This window comes from Mobula hypostoma, unplaced genomic scaffold (assembly GCF_963921235.1).
Source record: "Mobula hypostoma unplaced genomic scaffold, sMobHyp1.1 scaffold_42, whole genome shotgun sequence".
In the NCBI taxonomy this organism is placed as follows: Eukaryota; Metazoa; Chordata; class Chondrichthyes; order Myliobatiformes; family Myliobatidae; genus Mobula; species Mobula hypostoma.
This window is the reverse complement of record NW_026948219.1, coordinates 551,270-569,000: the sequence shown is the minus strand read 5'-3', so window position 1 is coordinate 569,000 and position 17,731 is coordinate 551,270. Positions and strand designations below refer to the sequence as shown.

Here is a 17,731-nt window from a genome sequence, read left to right as displayed (position 1 = left end):
GAGGAGAGAGGGATGGTGGGAGAGAGAGGTGAAGGAGAGGCGGGAAAGAGGGGTAGTGGGTGAGAAGGAGAAGGTGGGGATGGTGGCAGAGAGGGGGAAAGAGTGGGGACAGAGTGAGATAGAGGGGGTGAGAGGGGGAAGACAGAGCAGCAAATAGTGCAGATCATTCGGCTACAAAGTAGGGCCGACTCTCATCCCTTGTGTCCACAAAATGCCCACAGTCATCAATTTTTCATCCATTCAGTACAGGGGGACCTCAGCGTATGAGAGTCGGACACGCACCGTGAACGGTGGGGGGTGTCGAGGGACGGAGGGACCTCGGTGTATGAAGGTAGGACAAACACTGTAAATGATGGGGAGTGTCGAGGGACGGAGGGTCCTTTTTATCCGAGGGTAGTACACCCTTCGTGAACGGTGGGGTTTATCCCTTCCCTCCCCCCGATATCGGCAGAAACCCGCGGCGGATCCCTGGCCCAGCCACCGCCAGGTTTCTCAGCTTCCTCCTGGTCGCCTCCCTCTCCGCCTCGGCCGCCTCTCCCCCGAGGCCGGGGATCAGGTAGGTCCCCGGCGGGAGCTGCGCGCTGGCGTAGGACGGCGGAAACCCCGGGATCTGGCACAGCGGCTCCGTCACCAGGATCGGCGTGTCCGCCTTCGCCGGGATCGGCGTCATGGAGAGAGGCTGGGGGAGGAAGAAGAGGGTTTTGACTGGTTACTGTCCGTTAAATCCTCCCTCAATCCATCTTATATTCCCCTCCCCGTGTCATAGATCATAGAACATAGACCAGTACAGCACAGGAACAGGCCATTCGGCCCACAATGTTGTGCTGACCCAGCTAAAAAGCAGATCAAAAACACCCAAACACTAATCCCTCCTCTCTACACCGTCCTTATCCCTTCATCTTCCTTACATCCACGTTCCTATCCAAACATCTCCTAAAAGCCTCTAATGTATTTGCCTCCACCATCAAAGCATTGCAGGACCACCACTCACAGAGTAAAATATTTATCCTCACATCCCTCTTGAACCTACCCCCTCTCACCTTCGATGCCTGCCCTCTGGGATTAGACATTTCAACCCTGGGAAACAGATACACTCCGTCCACTCTATCTACGCCTCTCATAATCTTATAAACTTCTATCAGATCTCCCCTCGGCCTCCGGCGCTCCGGAAAACCGACCCAAGTTTACCCGGCCCCTCCTGAGAGCACATGCCCTCTAAACCGGGCAGCGTCCTGGTGAACCTAGACTGCAGCCTCTCCGAAGCCTCAGCATTTTCCTGTGGTGGGACGATCAGAACTGTACACAATACTCCAGGTGTGGCCTAACCAGAGTTTGATAAGGTTGCAATATAACCTCCTGAATTTTGAACTCAAAGCCTCGACTAATACAAGCAAGGATCCCGTAGGCCTTCATAACCACCTAATCGACCTTTGTCGCCGCTTTCGAGGAGCCATGAACTTGGATTGCAAGGTCTCTCTGCTCAGCGACACTGTGAAGGATCTTGCTCTTAACAGTCAACATTAAACACTCCATCACTCGAATATCTCTCCCATTTTGCCCCCTCAACCCTCTCTGAATCCACTCTAATATCTCCCCAGCTGCGTCGTCTAGGCATTCCTTATCTGCTCTAAAATCCCCCTGCTCTGAGTCCTCTGAACACCCCGCGAATCTGCTTTCTCATCCACAATTCTCCGCCTCCTGATCTTTGAAGTCCCTGCAATATCACCCTGTGACAGACGCCTGTAACCTCTTCCTTAATAGTCTGTAATATTGGCCGCACTCTTACCCCCCAATTCTCCCTGAATCGCCCAGTTACTCTCTCTACTGAGCCTGAAAGCCTGCCTGAAACTCCAGGTTAGACCATAAGACATAGGAGAAGAATTGGGCAATTCCACCGTGGCTGATTTACACTCCCTCTCGACACCATTCTCATGCCTTCTCCCCGTAACCCTTAACCCGATAACTAATCAAGAATTTATCAACCTCCACTTAAGTATACCCAACGACTTTGTCTCCACAGCCGCCCGTGGTAATGAAATCCACAGATTCACCAGCCATTTGCAAAATAAATTCCTCCTCATCTCTGTTCTAAGTGGAAGTCTGAGGCTGTGTGCTCTGGACTTAGACAAGCCCAACACAGTAAACATCCTCTCCACATCCACTCTCTCTGTGCCTTCTGATCCTAGACTCCTCCACTATAAGGAACATCCTCTCCACATCCACGCCATCTGTGTCCTCTGGTCCTAGACTCCCGCACTATAGGAAACATCCTCTCCACATCCATCTGTCGATTTCATCCATCAGGCGAATCAGCTGTTTTGCTCTTTGTAGTTTCGGAATGAACATAATGGGTCCCAAGGAGTAATTCCCTTGGCTGTTTATCCCGGTGAGGTGAAATTGGGTGATGTGGGGTATTATGAGGTCGGGTTTTATTGTTCCCGCGAGGTGAAATTAGTTGATGTGAGAATTATGAGGACGGGTTTTATTTTTTTCTGGCATTCCAGGCGATGTGAAATTGGGCGATGTGGAGAATTAGTGGACGTTTTTTTTTTCTGACGTTCCTGGCTGAGTGAAATTGGGCGATTTGGGAATGATGAGGGCTGGTTTTATTTTTCCTGGCCAGGTGAAATTTGGCGATGTGGAGAATTATCAGGACGCCAGGATGATCCAATGCAATTTGATGAATCTCGATGTCTGTGAAAATTCATGGCAATTAAAAAAAAATAACGTGGACAAAAGGAATGTAGGGAAACGAAATGCTACCAAAATAGCGATTTGCATAATATACTGGAAATTCCTCGTGTGCCAATTCTCAGGTCACTTGCAACACTGTCCACTGTTCACGTGTAAATAGGGCAGCCAGTTAGATTCAGAGATGGTCAGTTGATATTCTCAGCAAGTAACTTTTATCCCACTGTCAGAGTAATGTTTTCCTACTCCAGCTTCGTCTCGACATTATGAGGCAAAAATTGTTGTATCGCGTGCAACTTGTGCTCCTTGCTTAAGAAATGCCTACTCGCAATAGAGGAATGTTCACCCTCTTGGCCTCTGATGTGGCGGGACTGTGACGGGGATTGGATTACGTGGACTGAACGCCCTGTCACCAAGCTGCTTCATTCAAACAATGACCTGAGCATTCATTCACACTGAGCAAGATAAAAGATTTACAAATATTGCAGATAATCTCCATCTGAATCCACATGGTCGGCACAACATTGTGGGCCGAAGGGCCTGTAATGCGCTGTAGAGTTCTATGATTCTATGATTGACTGTCTGGGTGCAGGGAATATGTATCCTGCACCGTGCAGTCGAGGCCGATGAGGCAAAATTTCAGAAGAATAAATACACTGCTCACGACGGATATCAGACGAAACTCCTTAATGCTCGTGATTGTTGAATCATTGGATTCCGATAGCTGTGAATCTGAGGTTAACAGTAACTCAACCTTACCCTTGATGGATAGTGGAGGACGATTAAGTTGGGGGTGCCTGATTGCGAATCATATTTTTATGTCATTCGTTTCTCTTTCTCCAGTGAATTTAGTGGCGGTTGTCATCCTGTCCCGGGGAAAGTGCGGTCTCTCCTGCACCACACGGTACCCGGTGGGAATGGCAGCGGGGGATCTACTGGTCATTATCACTGAGGTCGTTTTGTATCAACTCAATAATCACTATTTTCCCGTTTGTTTCCTGAACGTCGCCTCTGTGTGCACTGTTCTCCGTGTCCTGTCCCGCGTTGCCGTGAACTGTTCCGTCTGGTTCACCGTCACTTTCACCTCCGATCGGTTTGTTGCCATTTGCTGTCAGAAACTGAAAACAAAGTACTGCCCGGGGAGAGCGGCGGCCGTGGTTCCAGCGCCATCTAGCGGTCTGTTCTGTCTGAAAACCGGCTCACTCTACTACACTAACAACATACCATGGTTGTATTATCCGAAGCCAAGTTACTTCACTGAACCGGCGTGGGTGGCGTATGACTGGTTTGACATCATTTAAACTCTGTTCTTCCCATTCGGGGGGATTCTGCTGCTCAACGCTCTGACAGTCTCACATTTCAGTGGTCAGTCGGGTCCGGAGGGGTCTGAGGGGTCAGAGCAAGGGGGGAAACAGCTTTGACCCGGAGATGGAGAGCGGGAAGAGGCCTGTGATTTTACTCTTCACCCTCTCCGGCAGCTTCATCCTCCTGTAGCTGACGAATGTTGCAGAATTTATCTGTTATCACAACACCGGGATAGGAACACAGGGTATGATTCGGAAATTATTTTCGCCTATGCCGGATGTTTGCTAAGGAACTTCAGCTGCTGCACGAACACATTCATTTACGCCGCCACTCAGTCCAGATTCCGGGAGCAGGTGAAAAGCGTGGTGAAATATCCGTTCATTTCAGTACTCCGGTTCATTAACAGAGCAACCTCCTAAGGAAGCACAAACCTGATCACAGTCAGACCCGCTTCTCCCGACTTCTATCCTCTCTTCCCTAAGGTGACGCAGCTGGCTGAATATCGACGGACCGTATAGCTACGATGTCCATACAGTAAGCGTTGTCACTCCCCTTCGACCGCACGTCTGGGAACGTGAAACTGTATATCCACTTCCATCGGTGACGGAATTCTTATTCCCCAGGTCAATGTGCCGGGTGAATGACATCATCCTGCAGTCTCCGGGAACAGTGACTCTCCCCCCACACTGCCCTCTGTCGGAGACCCCGTCCTCTCAGTGACCCTCCCCCCCCACACTGCCCTCTGTCGGAGACTCCGTCCTCTCAGTGACTCCATCCCCCCACACTGCCCTCTGTCGGAGACCCCGTCCTCTCAGTGACTCTCCCTCCACACTGCCCTCTGTCGGAGATCCCGTCCTCTCAGTGACTCCATCCCCCCACACTGCCCTCTGTCAGAGACTCCGTCCTCTCAGTGACTCTCCCTCCACACTGCCATCTGTCGGAGACCCCATCCTCTCAGTGACTCTCCCCCCCGCAACACTGCCCTCTGTTGGAGACTCCGTCCTCTCAGTGACCCTTCTCCCACACTGCCCTCTGTTGGAGACCCCGTCCTCTCAGTGACTCTCCCCCTACACTGCCCTCTGTCGGAGACTCCGTCCTCTCAGTGACTCTCCCTCCACACTGCCCTCTTTCGGATACTCTGAACTCTCAGTGACAATGAAGAGTTTCCACTTTCTCCTCAGTCCCCAGATACAGCGATTCTGTGTCCACAATTGAAAACAATAGAATCAGAATCAGAAGCAGGTTTATGATCACCGGCATGTGACGTGAAATTTGTTAAATTACCAGCAGCAGTTCAATGCAATACATAATCTAGCAGAGAGAGGGAAAATAATAATAATACATGAAAAACATAATAAATAAACAAGTATATCAATTACGTATAGAGGGGATTTTTTTAAAGTATGCAAACACTGTATATTAAAAAAAAAAGCTAGGTGGTGTCCAATGCTTCAATGTCCATTTAGCAATCGGATGGCAGAGGGGAAGATGTTGTTCCTGAATCGCTGAGTGTGTGCCTTCAGGCTTCTGTACCTCCTCCCTGATGGTAACAGTGAGAAAAGGGCATTCCCTGGGAGCTGGAGGTCCTTAATGATGGACGCTGCCTTTCTGAGACACCGCTCCCTAAACATGTCCTGGGTACTTCGTAGTCCTGGGTACATCTTCGTCCCCAAGATGGAGCTGACTGGATTTACAACCTGCTGCGTCTTCTATCGGTCCTGTGCAGTAGCCCCTCCATACCAGTGATGCAGACTGTCAGAATGCTCTCCACGGTACCACTATAGATGTTTTTGAGTGTATTTGTTGACATGCCAAATCCCTTCAACTCCCGATAAGATAAAGTATATTACCAATCAGGGTTACAAATTACAGCAATTCTCTAATATCTATAATGTCTGATGATGGTGGCATTGCATCCATTCTTCCCGTTAAGTGTGACCAACCGACCCTTGTACCAGGAGGTTGACACTACATCTATTGTAGTGGTGACCATCACCCGTCCATCCAGTGGCTCAGAAACTCCGTTCATTGTTCCCGGTGGTTGTGAAGCATCAGCCGTTGATCTATGTGGTGTTGAACCTGCATTAATTGTTCCCGGTGGTAGTGAAGCCTCAGCCATTGGTCCGTATGGTGTTGAACCTCCATCCAATGTTCCTTGTGTGAGTGACCAACAATCCATTGATCCCGCCGGGCTGACCATCAGTCCAATGTACCCGGTGGGGATGACCCAACGTCATTGATCCCTGTGGAGGGGGTGGGGTGACCAGACATCCAATTTTGCCGATGGAAGTTACCCTTCCATCCATGGAACCCGGTGAGGTGACGACCCATCTTTGTCTCCCGGTGCTGTGTCCCTATATCCATTGCTCTTGGAGGATTTGACCTTTCATCAATTATTCCCGGTGGAGGTGACGCTCCATCCACTCTTCCCTCTGGATGTGACGCTTCATACACTGTTCCTGATAGAGGCTTGTCTTTGTTCATTTTATCTGATATCAACTCATAATGTCTGTCGCCATGGAGACGACGCCAGCAGTATCGGCCGTCACTAATACTGAGTCCAACGTACGTCACTTTTCCTGCAGTCTGACTCTCAGTTACTTTGGTCGAAAGAGCAGTTTACAGCCTCAAAATAAATGCTCAAACACACAAGTAATGGCATTAATCCCACTCGGGGACCATTGTTTCGTTGAAACGTCGCCCCGACTGCTCAGACACCTCCCACATCCGCAGGCTCCAGCGCTGGGCACCGACTGCTCAGGCAACGCAGGTGAAAATATCCAACCTAAAGGGGAAATCACAAATGATGCATCAATAGCTCGTTATTACTTGTTTACTAGCTACTCTATATATAGAATTGTAACATTATGCATCTCGCAACTGATCACTACTCATTTAGTCAACCGCAATATACTTACAGAAGTGCATAAAGGATGCGGTAATAGTGCGAAAACATGTAAAGAACAAACGATAATAGATTCCGTAATTCTAAATCATATCCGGCGGAAAATAAGAAAGCTTTCCTGTTGCTATATTGACTGACAAAGGCATTTGACTTGCCCCACACTCATGGAGAATAGACGCTCTTAAAATATATAAACTGCACCCAGTCCTTGAGAAATTCTTTCAACATGTGATGAAGCATTAGCGTACTGTAATTACTGTATCGAACAAACAAAATAGAACAACCACCATTATCAAAATAAACCAAGGTGTTTTTTTCCCGGGCGACTGTGTAAATCCACTGTGGCTCTCTCCCGTTTTACACCCGCAATCTAATTTACTGAATCGGACGAAAATTGACATCAATTCAGAAACAATGGAGTCGATTATACTTTAATACCCTTTCTATACATGGTTGATTTGAAATTATTTGCTCCTTCATCAATGAAGAGAAAACAACTAATTCAAATAGCAGTACTATTTTCGAACGTTATAATTATGAACTTTGGACTGGATGAGTGTCGAGAATTTAACATACAGAAAGGTGCAACCGAGCTAATAGAATATAAGCCGCAGCAGCGGGATACAACACAACCGATGGACGAATATGGGGAGTAAATATCTGGTATATCAACAGTCAATGAAAACAGATCATAGCTTCATAAGGGAAAACCTTTTGACAGAATTTACTTCAAGGTTTCAGAAAATCTGTTAAACGCAGCTCAACAGTAAACATACAACAAAGGCGATACACACTTTCACTACACCCATATTAACGCATCATTTTGTCATAATATCCGCAACAGATCTGGAAATTAAAAAAAAATAGTAAAAATTAAAATGGGATTTTTAGGTTAAAAATGTATATTCGAATTCGCTTAGATTAACTCTATTTATTATAGAAGAGGGTCGAGGAATAACAGACATTAAACACTTACTGATGATACAACGACAGTCAGGTACAACTTCTGACAATATATTTTCATCAACGAAAACCGTATTCAGCATTCGACGCGACCACAGGCAATTCTGATAAGAAGTACAAACCACTGAACTGAAATGAGAGCACAATTCAGAAGTAAAGAAGTAATTATGAGCATTGAAAAAAAAATCCAATGGAAGAGCATGACCCATGATGGAAGACTCCTCCCCCCACGATCTGCGCAGACTGGATTTCCACAGGGAACCGTTGAACGTCCGGGTAAAAGTTGGAGACTTCCCAGAAACAAAGGGTTTCTTGTGGCAATGCAGAACCAAGTGGTTAACACACACACACACACACACACACAAATCAAACACAAATAAACATACTTATAAAAGACCAACGCAATCAGCATGATAAATTAGAAACAGAGAGAGAGAAAGAGAGAGAGAGAGAGAGAGAGAGAGAGAGAGAGAGAGAGAGAGGAGAGAGAGAGAGAGAGAGAGAGAGAGAGAGAGAGAGAGAGAGAGAGAGAGAGAGAGAGAGAGAGAGAGAGAGAGAGAGAGAGAGAGAGGGAGAGAGAGAGAGAGATAGCGCATAGGGGATTCACAATGATGTTGCCAGGATTGAAGGTCTTACGTTATGAAAACTGTTGGGTGAACTTGGCCTTTTCTCCTTGGAGCGACGGAGGATGAGAGGCGACCTGACAGAGGTGTATAAGATGATGAGAGGCATTGATAGCGAGGGGCTTCTTTTGCCCGAGGACTGAAATGGCTAACAGGAGGGGACATAGTTTCAGTGTGTTTAGAAATAGGTATCGAGGGGATTTCCGGGGTATTTTTCTTTCACACCAGAGTGGTGGGTGCGGGGAATGCACGGCCTGCGGCGGTGGTGGAAGCGGATACAATAGGGTCTTTTAAGAGCCTCTGAGATAAGTACACGGAGCTTTAAAAACTAGAGAGCTATGCGCTTGGGAAATTCTAGGCAGTGTCTCTAGTAGGTTACATGGTCGGCACCACATTGTGGGCCGAAGGTTCTGGAATGTGCTGTAGATTTTTATTTTATCTGTTCTGTGGAACATGATGGGGAACGTCTTCATCCGATGGTGGTGGGAATATGTAACAACTTACAAGAGGATGCGGGTTCTGTATCCCCAGGTATCAATATATGAATTAGTAGGTTATGGTTGGCTTTGGTGTGGTTTCAGATCGATAGGATTAGCCAGAGTAACAGTTCAGCACAGACTAGCCGGGCCGAATCGTCTATTTTCCGCAGTAGTGTTATATGCTTCTATGATTTTAAATTGAAATTGAAACGACGAAGACATCGCCACCCAGCACGTTCTGACACCAGGGTGTTGTTCCCAGCGCGGCGACAAATTAATGTACTGTATGCACAGTATATGTAAATCAACGATGTATAAAGTTTGAAATAAATATAATCCCTCCATCCGTCCCCCACCTGTCTTCTCCATCTTTTCGGATCTCCCCCGCCCCCTCCCACTTTCAAATCTCTGACTAGCTCTTCTTTCAGTTAGTTCTGATGAAGGGTCTCGGCCTGAAACGTCGACTGTACCTCTTCCTAGAGATGCTGCCTGGTCTGCTCCGTTCACCAGCAACTTTTATGTGTGTTGCTTGAATTTCCAGTATCTGCAGAATTCCTCGTGTTTGCGTTAATAAATAAAATCACTTATTTATTGTTTGATCTGTTTATTCTATCTTAATTGTTCGAAAGTATCTTTGTCTGCTTTTGCTTATTGGAACACAATCGCAATCACATATTTCCATCCAATCTTTGCATTTTTTTTTCTTTTAACCGATTCCCGATGTATGAAATAAAGCCAGCTATTTTTCCAATCTTTCCGGCAAGTGTGAAAACTTATCACAGCAAGAAGGCCAAAAAACACAAACACCCCAAGGTTCCCTGTGACTGGAGTAGAGAACTACAACTACCGTGCGCTCCTCCGACGCCACTGGAAGTTCCGCTCCGTTTCAAGTCACCAGCAGTTCAGGAGAAGCAAACACACAGGCGCCCGTGTCTTTATAAAGTTACCAGTGTATCATCGTTACCAGTATATCCGTGGTAATGATTTCATCTAATCTGACTGTAATAGTCTCATGTCTTACCGCCCCACATTCATTGAAATCATCGGTTATTTAGTGAACACTTGCCTTTTGGTGGACTGTATTTCAAGACAGAGGCAGGGTTTGCAATCAGCTTTACAAACTATTATCTCACTGTCCGATTTGTAACGAATTCACTTTACTACTGCGTCATTTATTTCATCGCTGCGTCACTTTGATCAGCGAAACCCCTTAAATTTGCGACTTTTCCAGCTGGTGATTTTGCTGAGACTTCCGGAGGACGGAATACGAAACAGGTAAGCGAGCAGCGCAGAGCAGAACTATGCAAAGTGTCGGAGTGCAACTACATTAAAACAGGAAGTAATGGCGGAGAGGCACAGGAACTCGGAGCAGGGGAATGAGAAACTAGCAGTTGTGTAAAAATGACTGTACAAGCGTGGCTGGCGGATGGTGAGACGGGCAGCTCGGCTCTCCGCTGCACCATTGCTCTGATGGAGGTGAAATGGACGGTAGTTGCGTCACTGGCGGTAGTTCACAGGAAGTACGTACGTCACAAAGGATGGGACCCAGTGACGTAATTGGGGAACAAGTCAGAAATACGGAAGGGATGATCACAATGACAACACAACAGGGCACTCAATCGTTAGCTCGATGTAGAGGGGAAAATTTGGAGGAATTCACAGATAGGTATACGAATAATAATAGGGTGTAATACTTCGTGAGTTGATCTTCTTAAATACTGCCCGAGACAGCCCAAGTGCCAGCTGTTTGGATTGGTAACAATGTGTTATGAGCCCCCAGGAATGCTTTGTCAAGTAAGATGAACATGATTATGAAAATCAGACGGTGACCCTCGATCACTTGTGAGGGAATGAGACTGTCCCCGTGGCTTATGTGTCCGTGGGGGCTCATTTGTGACCAATGACCATCACTCTAATCGTTCACAGGTTGTTAGAGGGAAAAGATGGAACAGACGTTGAAGTCAAAGACCTAAATATTTCGAACACTAATTCTGGTGACATAAGGCAGGAAGTTGCAATTGTTACATTAGTAAATGACGCCGCACAAGTGTGAAGCTTTCGAGAAGACAGGGGTGTCAGAATGCTCAGGTTAGAGTAAAGGGGAGCAGTGGAATAAGCAGGCAAACTCTTTTTACAATGGCCATTAAGGGTAATATCAGGAACAATACGGAGATAAGGTATCTGCCGGATATACGCGGCCGGGATCAATCAGTTCCTTGTTCAGTGTAAGGAACATGACAGTGCCTGAGTAGGACAAGGGTTGGTCAAGAAATACTCCTTACTGAAAAGATCAAAGAGAAACCGAAACGATTGATTTTAAAAGTGTGGCTGCAGGGAATAGAGACCGTCCGCATAAATGGTGATCTATCTGTAGAAACGCAGGAAATGGTCGAACTGTTAAATAAATGCACCTTATCGACAATTACACGTGAGACGGACATTGTGAGTTCACTGGAGGGGTCCATTGTATGTGAGAGCAGTTCAACATTAGAAGGATTGAATTTCTGGTGTTCTTCATGAATACCCTAATATCCTCGCCTCCTCTATCCTCTGGGGAAACAAAGCACAGACTGTTGTGCCCTTGGAAGCGATCTTTGTGCCCTCCTTATCAAACAGTAATGAATTAAAACGATGGAAGATAGACAATGTTGTGTCGCAATGTAAGACAGAAAGAAGCCAGGGAACTACTGTAGAGGAGCTTTACAACAGTGGAGGGTCAGACAATGGATGGAATTCAGATGGACCGGATTTACCTGAAGAGACAAGTGGCGTTGCCGGCAGGGGGTCAGTTTGACCGGAGCGCTGAGTGTGAATTGCCCCGGTTCTGCTGCTGACGACAGTGTTTCCGCTGGGCTCCAGCTGCGCCGTTTCCTCTCCGTCACCGAGTGCAACGGCTTTTCGTTCACTCGACCGGTGCGTATTTGCACTGGAGGGCGGGATTTGTTATGGAAAGTGGTGTGGCGGTGACAACCGAAATATAGTGAAAGAAAATTTAAAAAATAAAAGGTAGGATGCGTTTATTAATTGGTAGGAGCGTTACTTCGTGGGATGCTGGTGCCGAATGGCATATGTTTCCGAGCTGTGTCTCCCTCGGGCGGTAAACAACTTTTATTCTCGCAGCTGCCACGTTTTCCGGTGACCGCCAGTTCTGTAACGTCAAGATGGGAAACACCGCGACCGCCTCCGAGAAGAACTTAGAAGTTTTGTTTATATATTAGGTGAATAATTGCCGTGAGCGGATATTTCACTGCGCTGATGAACTGCTCTCTGAATTTCAACTGAGTTACCCCATAAATAAAAGTGTTTGTACAGCAACTTAACATCATCAGCATGTATCCGGAGTGTTCAACTGTGTATTCCGAATCGTTGTAATTATTCTGATCCAACCCGGCGATGGTGTTATAAAGGAATTCGGCAACACTCACCGACCACAGGATGATGAAGCTTCCGGAGATGGAGAGAAGTAAGATCACAGACCTCCTCCTGCTCTCCATCTCCGGGTCACTGCGGTTCTCCTCCTTGCTCTGACCCCTCAGCCCCTTACGGACGCGACTAGTCACCAAAATGTGTCTGACTGTCAGAGCGTTGAACAGTAGTATTAACACGAACGGGAGTAATGGTGTTAGAACGGTAGAAAACCATCTAAATCCCACCCACCCGGGATCCTCAAAGTAGGCCGGCTTTCGAATACAGTCCCAGGGTATATTGTCAATCACGTTAACAGGAAGAAATATAAAAAAGGTGGGCACATTTTTAAAGCAGAACAAAACGCCGCTTGTTATCAGAACCGCTGCCGCGATTCTCCCTGAGCAATACATTGTTTTCCCCTTCTGACAACAGATGGCGACAAACCGATCAAATGTAAAAGTGACGGTGAACCAGACAGAACAGTCAGTGGCTGCCTGTCCCAGGACACAGATCACACTGCACACGGGGGTGATGTCCAGGAAAGTCCCGGGGAAGTAATAATAACTGATCCGCCACAATATGACCTGAAAGGTGATGGTCAGTAGATCCGCCGTTGCCATGGCCACCAGGTAGCGAGTGGTGCAGGTCGAGAGACCGCACTTTCCCCGGGACAGGATCACAATCGCCACTAAGTTCACTGAAGGGAACACAAAAAGAATGAGAAAATGTATGTCTGGCCGGTCCAGGGGTCTCAGTGCAGACATTAACTGGAATTTGAGATCAATAAACGGTTGCAGAGAACTCATTTCTAGACTTTTAACAGGCGTAAAACGGTGCGGCGCTCGCTACTGGAAGCATTGTCAACTGTTCGCCGAAGTTGACAAAATAAATCAATATAAATCTCCAAAACAACCAAGAGAAATTCTGTATTTGCTGGAAATCCACGCGACCCACACCTGCTGAAGTGCCTTGGCCCGGATCGTCGACTGTATTGTTACTATAGATGCTGCCTGACCTGATGAGTTCTTCCAGCATTGTGTGTCTGCAGCATAAATCTCCATTTTGACGGATGTGTAAAGCCTGGATACCTCGTCAGCTTTCTCCGCGAGGGTGACTGCCGCGTTCCCGTCACCTACGCTCTGACTCTCTCCGCGTACGGAGAAGCCAGCCACCCCCCTCGACCTCTCTCCACTGACAAGTTTCAAAGCAAATTTAGTTGTTTCGTTAGATATTCTTCATTTCCCCACGACTCCCGTTTGTCACCCGCCCACAGGGGCTGCGGCTGGCTCGCTTCTTTTAATTTCCACAAGTAATTCTGGTCGGGGTTCTTTCGCCCATTCCTTTCAGATGGGTGTCAATGTGTCCGATCAGAAAGCTCCGATTTTGGCTTTTAAATATTCTGTCTGACCAGATGAAGTTTTAGATATGTTGCTTGTTAGTGCTTAAAACATCTAATTTCTAAAACAAAGACAATATCGACTTCAAAGCATCGCCTCAAGTCACAGCAGCGTAATGCTAAATGCTTCGAAGCTTATTGTTCCGGAGCAGGGAATCGCACGAACCTCACCCGCTCTGACTGCTAACGGAAAATGTTGTTTGCTCTGAAATCCCGCTTCACTTCACAATATATGGAAACAAACCCTGGTGCGCTACAACGCGCATAATCCTTCACCTGAATCTTTGCAGCTCCCGATGGTTTGGAGTTTAAGTCATAAGAGATGTCTACCTTTCCCCTGAATCTCACCGGCGATCGCCTTCCCGCGTTCCCTTCAAACTTGGAGTAATTTCATAAAAACACGGTGCAATGCATTTACATTTCAAATTAAAGAATGTTACACTTGGGTATGGAATGACAGCAAATAGCTCCTAAAGGTGCCGAGCGCGCTGGATTATCGGGGTTTACTTTATATCGATAGATCAAAACTGCCTGTCATGAATTCACAAAATTAATCCATCTTCCCGATCTTCCACTCTATATCTGTTTCAACTGCTGGTTTATTTTCAGCCGAGGCCACGGATTAAACTGTAAGGGAACGTCTGAAGGAAAACAGAGTTTTGTCACAATATCTGCACCGCACTCACTGATACACCGACATCACAACGCTGTCGGTAACTGAACGAGTCTAAAGACCGCGCACACAGAGCACCGTATGTTAGTTTATCCATGTTCTTACCAGGAACACCAACGATAGAAACGAACAAGTAATATATCTTTCTCACATTGTAGAATAATTCAAGCATGCTGTGTGAGATTCAGCCTGTCTTCCAGCTGCTCGCGATCTCGCTGAAGAAACTCTGAGCTGATGAATCTCCACGCTCATTCATTTATACCCGCTCCAGCACACTGAATATTCAATACTACACAAGGCTGACGTGTCTTCAAACAGCTGGGGTAAAAATAAACATGATGTCATTCGAGTAAGTTCCCAATTGTGATGAGGTGTGGATAGATTGACAAGAAATTACAAAATCTCAAAGACGAAGAAATGACAGTCATAGAAGTCATATAACAATTACAGCACGGAAACAGGCCATCTCGGCCCTTCTAGTTCGTGTCGAACTCTTACTCTCACCTAGTCCCACCGACCTGCACTCAGCCCATAACCCTCCATTCCTTTCCTGTCCATATATCTGTCCGATCTAACCTTAAACGACAACGTCGATCCTGCCTCAACCACTTCTGCTGGAAGCTCGTTCCACACAGCTACCACTCTCTGAGTAAAGCAGTTCCCCCTCATGTTACCCCTAAACTTTTGCCCTTTAACTCTCAACTCATGTCCTCTTGTTTGAATCTCCCCCATTCTCAATGGAAAAAGCCTATCCACATCAACTCTATCTATCCCCCTCATAATTTTAAATACCTCTATCAAGTCCCCCCTCAACCTTCTACGCTCCAAAGAGTAAAGACCCAACTTGTTCAACCTTTCTCTGTAACTTAGGAGATGAAACCCAGGAAACATTTTAGTAAACCTCCTCTGTACTCTTTCAATTTTATTGACATCCTTCCTATAATTCGATGAGCAGAACTGTACACAATACTCCAAATTTTGCCTTACCAATGCCTTATACAATTTGAACATTACATCCCAACTCCTATACTCAATGCTCTGATTTATAAAGGCCAGCTTACCAAAAGTTTTCTTCACCACCCTATCCACATGAGATTCCACCTTCAGGGAACTATGCACCATTATTCCTAGATCACTCTGTTCTACTGCATTCTTCAATGCCCTACCATTTACCATGTATGTCCTATTTTGATTAGTCCTACCAAAATGTAGCACCTCACATTTATCAGCATTAAACTCCATCTGCCATCTTTCAGCCCATTCTTCTAACTGATCCAAATCTCTCTGCAAGATTTGAAAACCTACCTCATAATCCACAACACCTCCTATCTTAGTATCATCTGAATACTTACTAATATAATTTACCACCCTATCATCCAGATCATTAACATATATGACAAACAACATTGGACCCAGTACAGATCCCTGAGGGTCAGTGAATGTAATTCTGAAACGTTCTTAGCTTCAACTCTCCGTTTCAGGATTGCTATTGATGAAACAGCTATCTCTTTCCTTTCCGGCTTTGAGGAATATCTCACCCCGAAACACCGACTATTTATTCATTTTCATAGATGTTAGCCGGACTGCCGGGTTATTCCAGCATTCTGTGTGTGCATCAAATTGATGTGGTCCCTCACATGGTAAAGCAGATGGCATCAAAGTTCGCAGTATAAAGCAAAGTAATTTAATCACCGGACACATGGTCCTCGGATTGGTGCAAATATTTTAACAGACAGAGCATTTGCATTCCTTACTTTTTTTTACCAACAACGTCAATTGTTTTGCAGATGCGCTAAATCGGTAGTGTTCTTGATCGAGAGGTGGACAGTCGGATTGATGTATCAGACCATCTGAACTGTACTTGCACCGTACATATAATGCAACGTTGTCTGTCTGTTCGTTTCCTGGCCTGCTACCCGGATGCACTCATGTACTGAATGGTCTGAACTGAATATCAAGCAAGAAGAACATTTCACGTGTCTAGGTCCGCGTTTCAGTAGTAAGCGAATGGTTATGATATGAAATTGTTCAGTTTGTCAAATGGTCAGTGAAGGGCAGGTAGGGTCAGTCCAGTTGCGTCGTGATTACCTTCCATGGATGAGTAGGGTGGGATATTCACAAAGACTTGCGGGATTCGCGACAATGTTTATGTAGAGAAGGACAAGGAAATGGATGTTCTACCATCAATGAAGGTGGGGACGGAGAATGATTAAGGGTGTGTTTAACACATTCCGAAGACCTGCCTTCATTGACGGGAGAGGTCCTGGTGCAACATTGTATAACATTGGTCTGATTAGAGAGCTTTTCTGGTCCCCATGGGTAGAAGGATGTGTTTCTCGTGGAGCCGATGCCGAGGGGTTTCACCAGGAAGTCGCTGAACAAGGGAAATATCAGACATCAGAGGAGAAGTTACCATTCTCTTCTTGACGCGGAGGAGGAGGAGGTGCAACACAGATAATGTTAACAATTACTGGTGACATGTATTACTTCTGTTGTGGTTCCGTTGTGGTCTGTATCAGGTGCGTCTAAAGAGAAGGACGAAGGTTTAGGGGAAGTGTACGTTTTAGCCTAAGTTAGCGTAAAATGCTGGCATCCTTTGTTTTATTCTGATGTACGGAAAACACTCAGCGAAATAGCTAACTGCCTAACTACAGTTTCCACGTAACTAGAGGGGAAAATATAAACAACGGAATTTGGTTTCTCTGACTGCGGAATACCAGCGCGAAATCCACGTGGTTGATGCTGAGCTCCCATGTTATCACGCCTCAATGCTTATCCACTGGCATTCGGACTTTTCTCTCTGTCTGCAGACTTCTCCATCGCCATGGTGAGGGAGAACATAAATGAGAACAACGGCATCTCATCTTGCAACTGGACGCCTCGGGAATGAACTGTGATATCTGTTTGCTCTTCAGCGACTGAACCGCGCTCTCGTTGTTTCCATGGTGATGCCTATGTCCCCTTCTCGCCCCAGTGCAATATCTCTCTAAAGAGCAATCAGTATTTTATGCCCCACAGAGACTGAATAAAGCTGCATGTTCTAATCTATCTTTCACCTCCCGCGAACTCCATGTTGGAAATTGGTACACTTACACTCTTGACCCAATTCCGAGGGTCAGTGTTTATTCCTTTCCCTCTGCACACAGACCGTCTCACAGGACGTGTTCTGCTAGTCGGTGTTTCTGTTATAGACCTTGAAACAATATCTGAGAAGCGATTCACGCTGGAAGAAAGAATGGGTCATGGGTGCCAAATGATAAAACAGGCCGATCTACGGAACTGAATAAA

General features: G+C 46.2%; 2 protein-coding genes across 2 annotated transcripts in view; both read right to left on the bottom strand.

The window, feature by feature from the left end:
* Positions 1 to 5,267: 5,267 nt before the first annotated feature.
* Positions 5,268 to 17,731, bottom strand: part of LOC134341929 (zinc finger protein 850-like) — a 68,746-nt gene continuing 56,282 nt past the window's right edge. The window contains exon 3 of the transcript XR_010016905.1: positions 5,268 to 6,781. The gene's annotated coding sequence lies outside the window, so the exon portion shown is untranslated. The remainder of the gene's footprint in view (positions 6,782 to 17,731) is intronic.
* LOC134341965 (probable G-protein coupled receptor 139) lies at positions 12,161 to 14,615 on the bottom strand. Its single transcript, XM_063039915.1, has 2 exons — positions 14,549 to 14,615; positions 12,161 to 13,071 (listed from the first exon to the last, which is right to left on the bottom strand). The coding sequence occupies exons 1-2, from the start codon at positions 14,613 to 14,615 to the stop codon at positions 12,161 to 12,163; spliced, it is 978 nt and encodes a 325-aa protein (XP_062895985.1).

Excerpts from the sequence above, each read along its gene's own strand:
- LOC134341965 (XM_063039915.1), bottom strand. The coding sequence starts at position 14,615 with ATGCTTGAATTATTCTACAATGTGAGAAAGATATATTACTTGTTCGTT. Across the intron at positions 13,072-14,548 it reads TTCTATCGTTGGTGTTCCTG|TGAACTTAGTGGCGATTGTG; the intron begins GTAAGAACATGG and ends TGTTCCCTTCAG.